This window comes from Lycorma delicatula, chromosome 1 (assembly GCF_047948215.1).
Source record: "Lycorma delicatula isolate Av1 chromosome 1, ASM4794821v1, whole genome shotgun sequence".
In the NCBI taxonomy this organism is placed as follows: Eukaryota; Metazoa; Arthropoda; class Insecta; order Hemiptera; family Fulgoridae; genus Lycorma; species Lycorma delicatula.
This window is the reverse complement of record NC_134455.1, coordinates 373,015,186-373,033,668: the sequence shown is the minus strand read 5'-3', so window position 1 is coordinate 373,033,668 and position 18,483 is coordinate 373,015,186. Positions and strand designations below refer to the sequence as shown.

At 30.2% G+C, this 18,483-nt stretch overlaps 1 protein-coding gene across 1 annotated transcript; it reads right to left on the bottom strand.

Annotated features, from left to right (window-relative positions):
* Positions 1-934: 934 nt before the first annotated feature.
* Positions 935-15,950, bottom strand: LOC142318439 (farnesol dehydrogenase-like). The gene is made up of 3 exons (XM_075355026.1): positions 15,885-15,950; positions 11,590-11,744; positions 935-1,059 (listed from the first exon to the last, which is right to left on the bottom strand). The coding sequence occupies exons 2-3, from the start codon at positions 11,719-11,721 to the stop codon at positions 961-963; spliced, it is 231 nt and encodes a 76-aa protein (XP_075211141.1). The 5' UTR covers positions 11,722-11,744; positions 15,885-15,950; the 3' UTR covers positions 935-960.
* Between the last annotated feature and the right edge of the window lie 2,533 nt (positions 15,951-18,483).

Here is an 18,483-nt window from a genome sequence, read left to right as displayed (position 1 = left end):
TACCAGCACCTGAGAAAATATTACAGTCTGTAAATACTGATAATTAATTGGCTGTCTTTGAAGCAGATAACTTTGTTTAAAAAATTAAAAACACTTAATTTCAAGTTTGATAAAAGAAACTGTAAAAGTATGCTATTAAATAAAAAATATATTTAATATATTTTTTTTATTGGCTACAGAAGCCATTAACTTTATATATAAAATACCAGTTTTGTTATGTTATGTACTATGTACTTCCCAGTAGGAATTACACTATAACACTGCAAGTTGTAAAGGGGACTTATGTGGTTAATGAAGAAACAATCACACAGTTGTACTCTTGCATACACACATATACATATGAGCTCATACATAACACACTTGTACATTCTTGCACTCAGATTTATACGTAATTAATTACATACTTCATATTTCAATAGCTACTTTCAAAATCTATAATTTAAACCTAAATATACAATAAAATAAAACATGCAACACAAGGTGTAAAATGCTTTACATTGTTGTTACAGATCAACACAAACAAGTAAATATCACAGAAAAGTTAAGAAAAAATCTTAAAACTAGTATGCAACTCCATAAGATCTAGATTGCCTTTTGGAGTATAGAACAACCCGCACAATAGTTATATAGTATATATCACACTAGTTGATGAAAAGTTAAAATCTTAATACTAATTTAAAAGTTACTGCATAAGGTTTAGAGTGCCCCATGAAGTGCCAGACAATTCAAATGAATAATGTAAGGGTGTGAAAGGCCCTTACATAAAAATAAAATTAAAAACAGAGATCTTTCTATATCCTGCTCATTAGTTTGTTCATCCATAAAAAAAAATGTAAACAGATAATTTAAAAACAAATCAAGTGTAGATATTTGAATCCGTCTTAAATTTACCTTCAAATGGCATACACTTTCCAATTCCAGCATTGTTTACCAAAATATGAATTCCTCCTAAGTTCTTTTCTACCCATTCAAAAGCAGATAAAATATCTTCTTCTTTAGCAAGATCTGTTTTACTGGATGAAATTTTCCCTTCTGTTCCTTTAATTTAGTTTTCAATTGCTACAAAACATTCAAAATCATTTACAAATTTATTTATTTATTTATTCATAAATGTATATATATATATATATATATATATATATATATATATATATATATATATATGTGTGTGTGTGTTTTTACACGTGCATGTAATATCAGTAATATACATATATTACTATATTTACATAAAATATACATATATTTTAGTAAAACAGTTATATTTGTGGATATAAAAATAAAACTTGAACAACTATTAGTGTGTGTTTATTATACATAAGGTTTACCTGGTAAAATGTGTATAATAGAGTTTAATTTTTTTAAAGTTCTTTAAATTCTGTATTAAGAAATATTGCCTAAATCACAAACATGGTTACTTGGCCGTCTAACCTTTCCATCACTTCATAATATGTAACACATAATAAAATATACTTGTTGTAAGAAATTGGAGATAAGATGAAACAGCTATCATCAATGCAAAAAATATTAGCTATTTCAAGGTATAACAACACACAACCTTTATAAAAAAAATTAGTCATAAAAAACTACTTTTACCAATATGATCATTACTGAAGCAAGCATTTAATATTTCAAGTAGTTCATTGTTACAATAAGAAGTTCAAACAAATTGATTTAATTTAAAAAAATGTTTAAATTGGTATTAGGTTTGCTGGATTCTACAATTGTACAGATACAGATACATCTTTGTACATTTTATTTATGTATACTATTATTTTCTTTAACAATGCTACTTTAATAATCTTTATTTATTTTATACAATCTTAATGAAATATTGATTGATTGAAATCTAGCAGTACCAAACAAATTAAAAAGCTATTTATTATTACTTTAGTTCTACCTCCTCTTTATGTTTGTTAGAGGATTTTAATTAACAACACATTTTAGCAAGGTGAAAGTTACACACACTCTTGGTGGAAAATAGTTACACACAGAGTGTCATTTCATGAACAAGGGATGTATCTCGATGAATTCTGAATTAATCAAAATGTAACATTCATTCTAAAAAAAGTAGGTAGTAATATCTCATTGCAAATAATGTCACAGTAGAAGGATGAAAATATTGAAAAGATGTACAATAAGATTGAGGAGTTAGTTGATAAGAAAATGAACAACATCACTGTAAAATAATTATGGGGAACAACTAGAATGCAGTGGTGGGAAAAAACAAAGATGGAAAGATAGTGGGCAAGTTTGCATTGGAAACACAAAATGAAAAAATGAATTCTGCCAAGTGAAGGATTTTTTCATTACGAATACATTTAAAAAAAATCATAAATGAAGAAGATATACTTGAACAAGACCAACAGATGGATGTCGCTTTCAGATAGATCATTTTTTGGTTGAAAAGAGATTAGGAATGCTGTTAGGAAGACAAATGGGTTTCCAGGAGCTGACACAGGAAGTGATCATATTCTGTTAATGATAGAAATGAAGATAAAATTAAAAAGAATTCAAAGTGCAATGAAGGTGAATAAATGGAATATAGATGGGCTATAGGGCATAGGGAGAGTAAAAGTGGGAGAAAAGCTGCCAAAAGGCAATCACTAAAGGTAAAAGGGAAAATGAACCAACAGAGGAAAGGTAGTCAAGGACAAAATCATCTATGAACCAAACTGCAGAGAAAGGAATTGGTTTTTATAAAGGAACCTGTGCAAAGAATCGTTGAGAAACACAAAAAATGATTCAAAAACTGGAAGAAAGAAGAAAAAAATAAAGAAAGAGAATACAACAGAGCAATCTATTGAAGATTGAATAATGAATTAAAGTGCAAAACACATATAACTAGGGAAATGTGGCTAAATGAAGAATGTAAATATATATGTAATGTATTATATATATATATATATATATATATATATAATGTAAATATATAGAAAAGAAAAAGAAGTATTATATGTTGTATAAGAAGGTAAAAATGCTACATGGGACAGAAGAAATCCTACTGTAAAATATAGAAATTGAGAAGAAAGATACTAAAAGTGTTTATAAAGATGAGATAAAGAAACATTAGGAAGAGTATATAGAGGACTTGTATGTAGGGAGAAGGAAATGTGAAACACAAGATGCTGAGGTATAAGAAGTTATGGAAGAGAAGATAGGACACCAATTTTGAAATCTGAAATTATAAACCTACATGAAGAACAGGAAAGCAATAGGAGTAGATGAACTCCCAATAGAACTATTTAAATGTTTAGAAGATGAAGGAATAATTAAAATACTCTCAATGTGCAATACAATTTATGATACTGAAGTATGCCCAGAAGATTTTATTGTAACAGAAATAATACTGATACATAAAAAGGTTGGAACCCAAATATGTGAAGAACATAGAACTACCAGCTTAATACCACATGTTCCAAAAATAATGCTGAGAGTTATGAATAGATGATTAATTGCAAAAAATAGAGAATACTGGGGAAGAACAGTTTGGATTCAGATAAGAAAAAGGAACAAGAGAAGCTATACGACTGATCAGAATAATTGGAGAGAGATGTTCTGAAAGAAGAAGAGGATTGAGTTTATGTTTTATACATATGGAAAAAGAATTTGACAGTACAGTGTGAAATGTTATTTGAGATTCTGAAAGAAAAGATAGTTGATTCAAAAGTTAGAAGACTGATCAGAAAATTGTATATGAAACAAAAAGCAGCTGTAAAATAAATGAGAATATCAAAAATTGGTTAGAATTAGACAGAGGAGTGAGGCAAGTCTTTATCACCAACACTGTTCACCCTTTATGTAGAGGAAAAATTGAAAGAAATATTGGATGGCCAAAAAGGAGTAAAGGGGTAAACATAATTAAAAACATATAGATTATGTCAGATTTGCTGAATATCTACTGATTGCAACTAAAGACACTCAGATACTACAAGGAATGATAAAAAGCAATGAAAGTAGGGATGATGGAATGAAAATAAATATGAGGAAAACAAAATTTATGAAGGCAAATGAGAAGGAAGATATGTTGTAACAGCACAAGGAAAAATTGAATAAGTAAAAAAAATACAGATATCTCAGGACAGTACTAACTGAAGATTGGAGGAGTAAAGAAGAGATTAAGATGAGAATTGCAATGTCAAAGGAAGCCTTTTTTAGAAAGAAAAACCTATTCTGCAGCAACATGGATCTGAATCTGAAGAAGAGATTAGTAAAATACTATGTTTGGAGTATACTTTTGTATTGTAGTGAAACATGGACACTGGGGAAAAAGGAAAAAGATACGATCGAGGCTTTTGAGATGCGGGTCTGGAGGAGGATGAAGAAGATAAAACGAAATTATAAACCTACATGAAGAACAGGAAAGCAATAGGAGTAGATGAACTCCCAATAGAACTATTTAAATGTTTAGAAGATGAAGGAATAATTAAAATACTCTCAATGTGCAATACAATTTATGATACTGAAGTATGCCCAGAAGATTTTATTGTAACAGAAATAATACTGATACATAAAAAGGTTGGAACCCAAATATGTGAAGAACATAGAACTACCAGCTTAATACCACATGTTCCAAAAATAATGCTGAGAGTTATGAATAGATGATTAATTGCAAAAAATAGAGAATACTGGGGAAGAACAGTTTGGATTCAGATAAGAAAAAGGAACAAGAGAAGCTATACGACTGATCAGAATAATTGGAGAGAGATGTTCTGAAAGAAGAAGAGGATTGAGTTTATGTTTTATACATATGGAAAAAGAATTTGACAGTACAGTGTGAAATGTTATTTGAGATTCTGAAAGAAAAGATAGTTGATTCAAAAGTTAGAAGACTGATCAGAAAATTGTATATGAAACAAAAAGCAGCTGTAAAATAAATGAGAATATCAAAAATTGGTTAGAATTAGACAGAGGAGTGAGGCAAGTCTTTATCACCAACACTGTTCACCCTTTATGTAGAGGAAAAATTGAAAGAAATATTGGATGGCCAAAAAGGAGTAAAGGGGTAAACATAATTAAAAACATATAGATTATGTCAGATTTGCTGAATATCTACTGATTGCAACTAAAGACACTCAGATACTACAAGGAATGATAAAAAGCAATGAAAGTAGGGATGATGGAATGAAAATAAATATGAGGAAAACAAAATTTATGAAGGCAAATGAGAAGGAAGATATGTTGTAACAGCACAAGGAAAAATTGAATAAGTAAAAAAAATACAGATATCTCAGGACAGTACTAACTGAAGATTGGAGGAGTAAAGAAGAGATTAAGATGAGAATTGCAATGTCAAAGGAAGCCTTTTTTAGAAAGAAAAACCTATTCTGCAGCAACATGGATCTGAATCTGAAGAAGAGATTAGTAAAATACTATGTTTGGAGTATACTTTTGTATTGTAGTGAAACATGGACACTGGGGAAAAAGGAAAAAGATACGATCGAGGCTTTTGAGATGCGGGTCTGGAGGAGGATGAAGAAGATAAAACGGGTGGACAGAATAAGTAAAGTAGAAGTATTAAGAAGAATAAATGAAGGTAGAACATTATTGGCGACTATCAGAAGAGGAAAGGAAATTGTATTGGGCATATAATTAGAGGAAAGGGAATAATAAATACAGTTCTCCATTGACAGTGAGAAAAGAAGAGGCATGAAGAGGCTGAAGTTAAGGGGAAAGAGAATAAAAATAAATACAGTACTTGAAGGCTCCATTGATGGTGAAAAAAGAAGAGGCTGAAGTTAATAAATGACTAAGGGTAGCGAAGGTTATTATGAGATGAAAAGAAAAGTATGGGGCAGAAACAGATGGAGACAATAGGGATACCAGGGAACTGCCAACATACAGAATACTTCATCATGATGATGAATAATATGTCTCTTTTCATTTAAAAAATTATAATTAATGCAATTTCAGAACAGGAAATTTTTTTAATTATCAGTTTCATCTAAGGGCATGCAAATCCATGTATTCAACAAATGTTTGTTAATGTTTATATAATGTAAGTAGTAATAGAACTCTTCTGATTTATAGCTATTAAATAAAAAGATATTCTTATTGTTTTTAATTTCATATATTTTCTGAGAAACACATCCATATTTCTGATTTTATTTAAAATTAGTTCATTCCAGACAGAGTACTTGTAACCTACAAGTTGGTCTAGTTGGTTGGTCTAGTGGTGAACTCGTCTTCCAAATCAGCTGATTTGGAAGTCGAGAGTTCAGAATTCAAGTCCTAGTAAAGACAGTTAGGTTTATACGGATTTGAATACTAGATCGTGGATACCGGTGTTCTTTGGTGGTTGGGTTTCAATTAACCACACACATCTCAAGAATGGTTAACTGAGACTGTACAAGACTTACACTTCATTTACCCTCACACATATCATTCTCATTCATCTTCTGAAGTAATACCTGAACGGTAATCCCCGGAGGCTAAACGGAAAGAAGATACAGAACTTGTAATTTATAGTTTCCGATATTTCGACGGTTTTGTATTTTTCATCTGACTCATTATGAATTCATTTTTATCTGACTCATTGTAAATTCATCATCATTATCATTTATTGCAATAAATTCATTTCACGGATTAAAATAATCTAATTCATTATTAAAATTAATTTTGTCTGGTGAATAAATATCCTCCAATTCATCATCGGTTACTTCTTCCAAATTAAAATTGTCTGTTAAAAAGCTATTTTCAAATTCGTCAAGTTAACCGTCACCAACGTTTATGACAATAACATTGTTTCGCGGATTAAAATAATTCATCATCAAAATTAATATCGTATGGTGAATAAAAATTATTAATTTCAAATTCTTCGTCTGATTCTTCATTGTCACTGTCGGGGTTAATTCTATTTATTTTTTCAAAAATATATTTCTAGGATCTATTTTTTGTTTTTAACTTTATTTCTTGTTACTTGATTTAATCTTAATCGTTAGTTAAATTTTTTTAATAATTATTTCTTAAATTAATTTTACCAATTTGTCTAGTAATATTATCGTTTAAGATTCTTTTAGTTTTTCGTGTCTGGGTCTATTACTCGTCAGTTGATATAATTTTTGGTGTTTATTTTAGGGTTCTACAAGATTTTGGAAGTAATTAAGGTATTGATTAGGATATTCCGGTGTTTGGTATTTCAAATTATTTGGGTTTCGGATCAGAGCAACTTTTCTTTTTAAAGTTTGATTACTATTATTATTATTTACAATATTTATATTCATTTGTTTTAACTCGGAAGTGGTTGGTAGATATGTTGAGTGTCTACTGAATAATAATAATTTAATAAAATTTATTTTAAGTTATTCCGTTAATTATTATAACCACCTACCATTAATTTTAAATCTGGTACTTTAATTTTTTCTAACATTCTACAAATTAGATAATCATTTTGGAAATCATTAGGGTTTTCCTTAACTTAAAATTTAGCGATTAAACCATCACATAAAGTGATAAATTGGTTCAATTTTAACGGATCTGTAAAATCAGGTCTAAATCCTCTTTTTCAAACATTGATGTTACCATTTTAAATCTTATTATTAATATATTTTTTTTTTTTTATATATATTACACACAAATTATATACATCACAAAATTATCAAAGTATCTTACATACTATTTAAATATTTTTCTTACAGTACTATTTTTATCATTTTATACATGCTGTGATTGGTTGCCTTATATTATATTCGCTAATTCTGTCGACTGGAACAGCTTGTAGAGATGTCCTCTCTTCTACGTTGCTGCAGTTCGAAGACTGAATAGATCTGGTTGCTCCCCTAAACTCACCGGGTTGGTCTAGTGGTGAACGCGTCTTCGCAAGTCACCTGACTTCGAAGTCGAGAGTTTCAACGTTCAAATTCTAGTAAAGGCAGTTACTTTTATATGGATTTAAATATTAGATCGTGAATACCGGTGTTCTTTGGTGGTGGGGTTTCAATTAACCACACATCTCAGAAATGGTCGACGTGTGACTGTACAAGATTACACTTCACATACACTCATACATATCATCCTCATTCATCATCTAAAGTCATACCTGACGGCGATTCCTGGAGGCTAAACAGAAAAACAAAGGTAGCTCCCCTAATTACTATCGATTGCTACCTTCGATGCGGAATAATATTCTCTTATTCTCTTCTTCCGACGCAACTCGTTAACGATACGATGATTGAAGAAATTATATTCATTAACTTCTCGAGATGACTTATTTATTTGGTACACTTTTTAATGGTTTGAAAACCAAAGTTCGATTATATGCGCTAACCGTCCTCAAGGTGTCCTACAGACTTCGCCAGTTAAGTATGATATTCAACGAGTTACGTTTTTTAAAAAAATGAACTTTATTTATTACAATTAATATACATTTAACTGCAAATAATTAATTGTTACCATCATTATGCGTACATGCTTATGAGTTTTAAAATAGAACGATATAACATCTAACGAATGCTGAATAACTACTTTACCCCATGAGTGCTGTACAAAGACTAAATAATTATTTTTACAATTAGAATAAAGAAACGTAGGTTGCAGCTGCATTACAGTATTTCTCACGGTGGTTTTTCTCCTGGAAACTATGGATAGGGAAAACACGAGGCTTATAGAATGAAATGTATCATCTATTCTCAGTAATGTAACTTATATATCTATAAAGTCCCACGGGACCCGCGAAAAGTTCGTTAAATGAAAAATTCGTAAAATAGAATATTACTGTAGTAATTCTGCAATATTGTAATTTTATTTACATAAAGAAATTTTCAAGAAATATGTACTGTGTATAAAAACTAAGTTATAAGTTCTATATTTAAGTAGTGTACTGTAATTTTTTTTTTTATAAAAAAATATATCGTATTATATTAATCCAATAGTTTTTTTTATTGACAATAAAATAAAATAAAAAAACAATAAAAACAATAACAAAATAATAAATACGTTAAATTAATGAGTACAGAATATTTAAAAGTCGGTAAAACAAATTGCTATTTTTTTTATTACAGAAGAAAATTTTATCTTCAAGAAAAAAAAATTCTTAATTATTCAAGCAATTAAATATAATATCTGGTATATTTTTAAACGAATGAAGGCCACTACTTATCAAAACCGCAATAACTCATCATTTGTAGGCTTAACAAATGATGATTTTGCAACTACGTCTCTGATTATTTCCTCATCGTTAAGACACTCTATCACTATTCTATCATGGATCATTAGGTACTCATCTAACTGCAGTTCTAATTCCGTGTTGCTTTGCGATTTACCCCAGTTATCGGTAAGAAATTCTGAAATTTCGTTCACCTACATTTTCAGTTGTAAAATTATTGTTATCGGTGTCTGTTACTGTCTCATTCTTAGTTAACCCGGTTTTTTTTAAACATTTTGAGACCGTGCTTTAGATATTTCAGCAATTATTCTTTTAAAGTTACTAAATTTTTAACCGGAATATTGACATCGATAGCTTTAAAAAACTTCATTAGAATTCGTTTTCTCTACTGAACCATTAAATTTTTAATTATACCGTGATACAGTGGTTGCAGTTTTGAAGTTGTATCTGGTGGAAAGTAAGCGACAGATACAGATTTCATATTTACATTTACATGGCGGGGATAGCCGGGCAGTTATCAATGAGTAAAAAAATTTACGTTTTTGTCTTGATATCTCATCATCAACTTTTGTTAACCATTTTGTATAAACTTCAGTTAGCATCCAAGCTTTTCTGTTGTAATTGTAATCTGTCTCTAATGATTTGATTTTTTTAAAACCAAGAGGTCGCTGAAACTTTCCGATTACTTTGAGCTTCTCAAAGTACCGGTACCGGTACAGTGACCCTTTCTTTGGTATACATTCCACCAAAAGATTTTTCATTCTTAAAAGCTAACGTTTTGCCTGTAAGACATAAAAAATACCCCGATCTCATCGGCATTAAAAACATCATTTTCATTGTATTCATGCACTATATTAGGCAAGATGTTTTCCTTCCATGTTATACATTCTTCTTCTTTTGTATCAGCACTCTCGACGCATGAAACCTTTTGTACAAGAGCATGCCGTAATTTAAACTTGCCAAGTTAACCGGTACTAGCTTGAAAATTAGGACGATTCAGTGTTTTGGAGAATTCTAAAGCCTTTTCTTTAATAATGGCTCCCGATACTGGTAAATTTTTTTCACGAACTACAATTAACCGATTGATTACAGCCTCATCGATATCATCATAAATACAAATACTTCAATCTCTTTCTATTATTGTCTAAATTTTCTTCTTGTTTTTTAATAGAATCTTTATTTTTTAATATTGTGGGAAGAGAATTCACCGGTACACCAAAAAGAATTGCTACGTGATTACCTCCTTTTTCAACTTCATCGATTATCTTTGTTTTTTCTTTGATACTCAAACACTTTCTTTTGGACATTTTTAAGAAATCATATACACAATAACACCAATACACGGTTTACACAAAACACGGAGAATACAAGTTACACCGATACACGGTTCAGTACTTTACAGTAGAGTACTTTTAAAAAACAGCACGGGGAAATACGTTACTCAAAACAACAAAAAAATGTAATGTACTACTGGTGTACGTACAATAAGAAAAACAAAATCACCCAAAAACAGTATTGGAACAAAACAGAACCACTAGATCTGTATGGTTCAATATGACGATTAGAACTGAATGGCAACTTATTTACGCATTAGGCTTACTTTTGCGGTAGCATAAGACAAAATATGAAAGGAATGTGAAACAGTTTTAGTTGCCGACGTACCGACGCCGGCAATTTTATGTCGTTCATACAGTACACTAATTGACAAAAAACAATGTAGGCCTACATAAACACAAGTAGAAACAGTAAACACAGTTGTGATTCGGTTATTTTTATCCAATATATATGTTTTTTTTGTTATTTTCATTTATTATACACAGTATACATACATCCTGATCAAATAGGGGAAGACACCCTTCATATGACGGTTTTGGTTGCCACGCCACCCCTTCCGTACCTAGCCCTTATGGGTTTTACCGGAGGTCATCTTCGGTACCTCGGCAATGACATCTTTCAGTCAAGCATCAGCCAGAATGCCACGGATGCGAACGTCACAAGCGTCATTCCCATAGATGTACTACTAACATAAACTCCAAACAAAACGCATCTAGCCAAGTCTCAAACAAAACTGAATGACTTTCTATGAAAGTCATAGAGTATACATAAAGTACTTACAACAAAAAACTTCGTTATATTACAACTTCGATTGCGCTAAGTAAAAACAGTTTGTAATGTAATAATTCTAAGTTTTCACCGATCTCAAGAAAATTTAGCTAAATGAAAAATTCGCAGTTTAGATGTTCGTTATATGGGGGTTCGACTGTATTTATATACTCGTGTATATATATATATTGAAGGTCTGATTCAATTAGTGAACATTTATAGATAACTTATATTAATCAATTTCCCTGCCAATTAATAAGTTAATGTGCAATATTAATTATAGTTAGAAATTAGTGGATTATTCTACGTTAAGATTTATAAGAATTGAACTGATTACTATGTGAATAATAGTCTATTTAATACATTATTAAGAGCAAAGTACTTACTTCAAGTCTTTCCAGCCTTCTTGCAAGACCGACCACATCCATCCCAATATTAACCAATGATTCTGCAATTGCTGCACCAATTCCGGAACTGGCTCCAGTAACTACTGCAACTTTTCCTTTCCAGTTTTCCATCGCTTTAGACTAACTTGAAATACCTTATAATAATATTTACAAAATTACAATTTTCTTAAATTTAATTTTTAATATTGATATAAATTTTGTTTTCTTGTATATACAAATACAAGATATTTGAAAATATCAATATTTAAAATACAACATATTTTATAATATTTTGTTTTCTTGTATATATATATATGCAAATGTATTTCCAAAACTACACGATTGGTTTGTAAAAGAATATTTTTATTTCTGTATTATATCATTAACAACTGTAAAATTTACATTTAAAAAATTAATTAACCCTATTTTTACACATTATAATGGTGTTACTTATATTTTCATGAATATTTTCTATTATTATTGAACAATTTTGTTTTTAAATTACCTTATTTTTTGTTAGAACATTATTAAAACATTTTCTTTATTGTGGTGGATTGCATTCGATGGAAATTATTTTTTGATATGTTAACTCGTCTAAAACATCTCGATATGTATTAGTCAGTAGCCACTTTCCAGACTCCCGTCTTTTAGGTAGATTTCATAAGAAAGCTACTTATTGTAATGGGTACCATGATTCGACTTCCAGAAAATTTCGACATATCTTCGCGTTTCATCTCCCAGACCCCAAAAACTACCGTCAGTTCAAAAGTTTATATATATATATGCAGGGTCATTCACGGGAACCGGATGTTTTTGAAGTGGGTTGTACTCGGGCGTTCGTGGTGGGAGGGGCACGTAGCTGATGTCTGACGTTTCCTTTGCTCATAGGATTTACATTTTAGTCGTTGAGATGGAGCCGTGGACGCTAGACCAACGCCTGTATGACAGTTTTATGCGAAATGACGAATCCGTAACTGCTGTTCAGCGAGATTTCCGCCGTCAGTTTAATATCCATCGTAATGCAAGTGTCCCTTCTCGTAACACAATATTGCGACGGGTAAACAACCTTCGAACAAGCGGTTCAATATTGAAGAAAAAACCACCGGGTCCCCGACGAACTGCTAGCACTCCGGAGAACATCGAACGAGTAAGGGAAGCCATTGTCAGAAGCCCACGCCGCTCTATTCAGAGGCATTCAGCAGCGCTTCAAATGAGCACAAGTACGGTAAGACGAATTCTGCATACAGACCTGCATTTCCATCCTTACAAGATAGCCGTCGTGCAGCAGTTAAACGAGCAAGATTTCACGCAGCGATTACAATTTTGTCGACAAATGTTTACCGTTTTTGAAGAAAATGAAAATTTGTTATTGTTAATGAGTGACGAAGCCCATTTTCATCTGAATGGCTTCGTCAACAAACAGAATTGCCGGTATTGGGCAGAAAGAAACCCACATCAGCTTCACGAGAGACCACTTCATAGTCCAAAGGTGACTGTCTGGTGTGCAATAGGAAAGATCGGTGTTATTGGACCATATTTTTTTGAAGAAAATGACGCTGCCGTAACTGTAACAGCTGATCGTTACATTGCGATGTTGAATACGTTTTTCATCCCTGAGTTACGAAACCGGCGAATCGATTTTCAAAATGTGTTATTCCAGCAGGATGGAGCTACAGCGCACATAGCGAGGGCAACGATGGCTGTTCTCCGTAACTTGTTTCCGGGACGGATCGTTTCCAGATTCGGCGACATTCCTTGGCCCCCTCGGTCCTCCAACTTGAGTAGTTGTGATTTTTTTCTGTGGCGGTTTCTGAAATCGCGTGTGTACGGCAATAAACCGCGTACATTGGAGGACCTAAAGATCTCAATTCGTCATCACGTCACCCAGATTGATGTAGACATGCTGCAAAGAATTGAGGCCAGTTACCGTGAAAGGCTACAACAATGTATTGCCCAAAATGGACATCACTTGCCGGACATAATTTTTCGTTCATGAGTAAGTAACAAATGCTTTGATTTAACAAGTGTTTCAGTACCAATAAAACTTTTTTAAAGTAAATATTCAATTTTTTATGATTATTTTAAAAACATCCGGTTCCCGTGAATGACCCTGTATATACATATATATATTTCACTTTCTTGTGGACACAATAACCGCCGTAATTTTGCGCCAATCACTTTGAAATCGATTCATAAAATATAACGACCCAAAATTTCGGTCGAGTTCGTTAGTGGGAAAAATCAGACCACGGGGGTGAAATGGAGGGGGGCTTTTTCGAAAAAAACAAAATATCACTATAACTTTCTTATTAAAATAATAGTAAAATATCGAATTCGTTTAAAGTTCCTACTATTTTTTAGATAAGTACCTAAAATTTATCTAAGCAAAGTTTTTTGATATCACTGACCATTGGCTCAGGGGGTGCAAGAGATGGGATTTCGAAAAGAAAAAATATCATACCTCCCTTAATAGGCATAGTATCGAATCGGTTTAAAGTGGTCGTTAGTCCTCTAAACAATACCTAAAACCTTTGTCTGAAACAATTTTTGTATGACCAACCCTTATGGCAAGGGATGATGAAAATATTGCTGGAATTGGAATATTTAACTTTCTTGTGGACACGATAACTGCCGTAATTTTGCTTCAATCACTTTCAAATTGATACATAAAATATAACGATCCAAAATTTCGGTCTAGTTCGTTAACGGGAAATATATGACCATTGGGGTGGAAATGGGGATTTAAAAAAATATATATATCGCTATAACTTTCTTATTAAGTAAAATATCTAATTCGTTTAAAGTTCCTACTATTCTTTGGATAAGGACCTAAAACTTATATAAGTAAAGTTTTTTGATATCACCAATCATTGTCCCAGGGAATGGAAAAGATGGGGTTTTGAAGAAAAAAACATCATACCTCTCTGAATAGGCATTGTATCGAATCTGTGTAAAGTTGTCATTAGTCCTCTAAACATTACCTAAACCTGAAACAATTTTTGATATGACCAACCCTTACAGCAAGAGATGACCAAAATTTCGCTGGAATTATAAGAAGATGGGCTTGTCGTACACTAAACATGTTACACTTTTTTTCACATTGTTGTATTGAGTAAATCTGAAAATTTTCTTAATTTTGAGGGGGAATTAATTATAATTTTATAGTTTAAGATAAGAAATCTTGTAAAAGAATGATTTCAGAAATCAGTAGCCCTTCCTCTATAACATAATCGTTGTTTACTATCCCCTTCTATTATCTCTCATCCATTTTTATTGGATAAGTTCTATTTGAAAAAAAAAATCGTGTAACCTTGAAATAAGTTCAAGGTCAAATAAAAGGTCACCATGAAGTGTCCCCCTCCAATCTGAGTAACTTTTATTTAGGTATTTTTTTTTTGTATTGTGCGTATTTTACGAGAAAATCGCCTGGGGCGATTAAATGAAACACTCTGTATAATCATAATTTTCTTTCAAAAGAAAAATAACCTAATTCTATATCAGACACAAAATAACAAAGTTATTATGTATAATAACAATTCTCAATTCTTACCAATGAGGGAAGGATTACATTTAAGCTATACGCAAACATAGGAAAAGTTCAGTAAGAGTGTTGAAAGTTTTCCCTCCTTATTAATTGGTTATTGGTTTAAACTCAAAGAAAAATTAATAAATTGCTACTGTTATAGCCGAACCTTATGATAATCAAATTTATTGCGTCCAATAAAAATTGGACCAAAATCTTCTTGAACCAAAATAAAGATGTAGAGAATCGAAATTTGATGCGATTTATTTTTATCTACTTTTCTTTTATTAAATTCTTTGAACTGGAACTAAATATAACTCAGGTTAAAAAGAATATTTATAAGTTAAAAAAAAGCTGTCAACTTTTTTTTAATATTTTTTATTTGTAATTCATACATTTGTAAAACAAAATTTTCTCCTAAAATTACTGAAAAATGTTATTGTACTTAGGAAGATAATTACTGAAAAAGTAAATAAAAATGAACATTCTCAATTTTTTCATAAAATTTTATTTTCTATTTTTAATTAGATTACTTCGTTTAAAATATAATCATTTTGTCCTTTCTTGAATAAAAAAATATAAAATTGCTCTGAGCCGATTTCTTCTTTATTGTTGTCATTAATTTCAATCACATTGTAAATTGTTATATATATTTTACTGAAATATATTATTTACTTTGTAACCAAAAGTATAATTAATTAATGTTCGAATTAATACATATTTTAAATCAGATGTGACAGTTTTTGGTAATCTAGAAGTATGGTGTGCTTACCTTTTTTCTAATTCCTTTAATAAGATTAAGAATGAGTGTTTTTTTTTTTTGTCGTTGTTTGTTCATTGGATGATGATGTATCAACTGAACATAACAGTAAATTTAACCAGCTTTAATAAACTGTGCTAATTTGAATCTTGACCTTGGCTGTCAATGAATTAACTTATATAAGAGTAGAGCAAAAATTTACACGTAGAATTTTGTTACAAGTTTCACATTGTTTTTATTTTTGTTAATTGATAATTAATGTATATTTTTTGCTTTTTATTTTAAAATTAGTTCCTACAAAATTAAATTATCGTTAAAATAAAAAGAAGTTAAAAAAAAAGTTTTCTTTTTCATTTACTTTACCTAATTAATCTGTAAACATATTATTCAATACATTCATTAAATACCTTAAAAGATAACTGAATCAAATTCGAATTGAAAAAAAGAACAAAAATACCAAATTGAAAATAATTTTTCACAATTTATAAAATGTCTCAACTATTATTTAATACATTTAATAGTTTTGAAAATATAAAAAAAAATATATCCAATTACATCTATGTATTACTCGCTACCCTTTTGTTTTCTTGTATTAATGATGTGGACAGGATCAATTTATCAGTTGTTTGGATAGAATGTTTCAGTTTAATGGAAAATAAATTCTCTAATAGTTCTTTAATTTTCATTCAATACCTACTGTTTCTGTACAACTGAATTTTTTTATTGTTATTAAAAATATATTTAAAAAAAATGTTTAAGTAACAAATAAGCTGCTTTTCTAAAAGAAATTCTCATATGATATAAAAAGATTTTAATATGTTTATTCTTATTAAGAATGTTTTAATTAATAAATATAAAAAGAAGCAGATTTATTCCTCCTTGAAAATTTTGACACTTAATTTACAAAATTATATGTCAATTTTGTTATTTTCTAAAGTATTTGAAAAAATAGTTAAAAAAAATGATTTTGAACCTTTCTTGAAAGGCATACAGTTTTAACAAACTTTCAGCATGGTTTTAGGAAAAAAATTTGGTGATATAGCCATTTTCCAGTTTTTTGAAAATAATTTAAATTCCTTAGATAACAAAAATTCTATTTTCATTGTTTTTGAGATCTCATTAAAGCATTTGATTTAGTTCAACATTTTTTACTGATGAAAAATGTAGTTGCTATGGTATCAGAACAGTTGTTTACAATTGGTTAAAATCATACCTTACCATAAACAAGTAGTTTAAATTTCATCTTTTGATAAGAGTTCACATATAAAATCTAGACCCTGCACAGTTCGGTGTCATAGATTACTATTTAATGTTTGAAGGGAAAAGTGGGTTATGTGAAAGTCAAACATTGTGGTGTATGCAGTAAGAGGGTTTTACATCATTTTATTTAATATAGTTATGACCACAGTATTAAATTCAGTAGGACCTACTGAATTTTATATTTACAATAATTAGACTTAATTATAAAAATGAAAGGAAAATATTTTAAATTCTTCTCAACTTATAAATGAATACAAATGTAGCCTCATCCATCTAATCTAATTTCCTCTGATTTTCAGTCTTTGGAAAATTCCCAGTAACTTTATTTTTCTTATTGAAATGTACTCTTACTATTTAAAATATATCTATTAATAACAATTTAAATAAATCTATATCTTATATTGCTAATATCTGATAACAGAGAAAGATACTTTTTGATCTTTGTAAGCTTTCTTACCACAAATTTTCTTTGACAGGACTTTTCTTAATAAAATTGCAAAATTTCTTAAAATTTATTATCTCAGTGGTAGAAACCTTGTTGTGAACATCAAATTTGTTAAACTTTGATGATTTTTTTATTAGTTCAACATATTCATTGTGTGTGTGTACATGACCAACTCACCTAATTTTTCTTTTAATTGTGGCAAAATCCCAGTTATTAAAGGAGTGTCTGCATAATGGCAAATAATGTATAAATAAATAAATGTCTGCAAGTTAATTGTTTGGTGTGTGACACTTTGCTTTGTCTTCATAGAAGAAACTATACTCTTTTTCACCATCTGTTAAGTGAACATAGAATTCTTTGAAAATTGAATGGTACACTTCTGTATTGAGTCTGGTAAATGGCTTCAATGTACAATTACCAGAAATAGCATATCATATACTGATTTTCCCATTGCGAAGTTGATGCTCAAATGTCTGGAGAGGGTTTTCAGTCATCCAATATTTAGTGTTATGCAAATTAACCTGCTCAAATAAATGAAACCATGCCTCATTTGACATAAAATACAACACTGGGTTTATGTGTCCATTGTCAATACTGTATATTTGAGAACGCAATAATTAAGACATTTCAATTTATCTTTTCTCTTAATTTGTTGCACAGTTACTATAAGATACTGTTTCAAATTTATTTCATGAAGAATCTTTTGGTAAATTGGGTAGTTTGCACCTCTCTGTTGTGAAAACTTACATATAAATTTTATCAAAACTAGCTTAAATTCTTTGAATATCTATTACAACCTCATACAGAGGCCTTAACAGGTTCTAACAGAAGGTTGCTTACTTTGTTTTCCATTTGTAACTGACCTTGTTTATGACATTTTTTAACCAAATGTGTATGCTATACTTT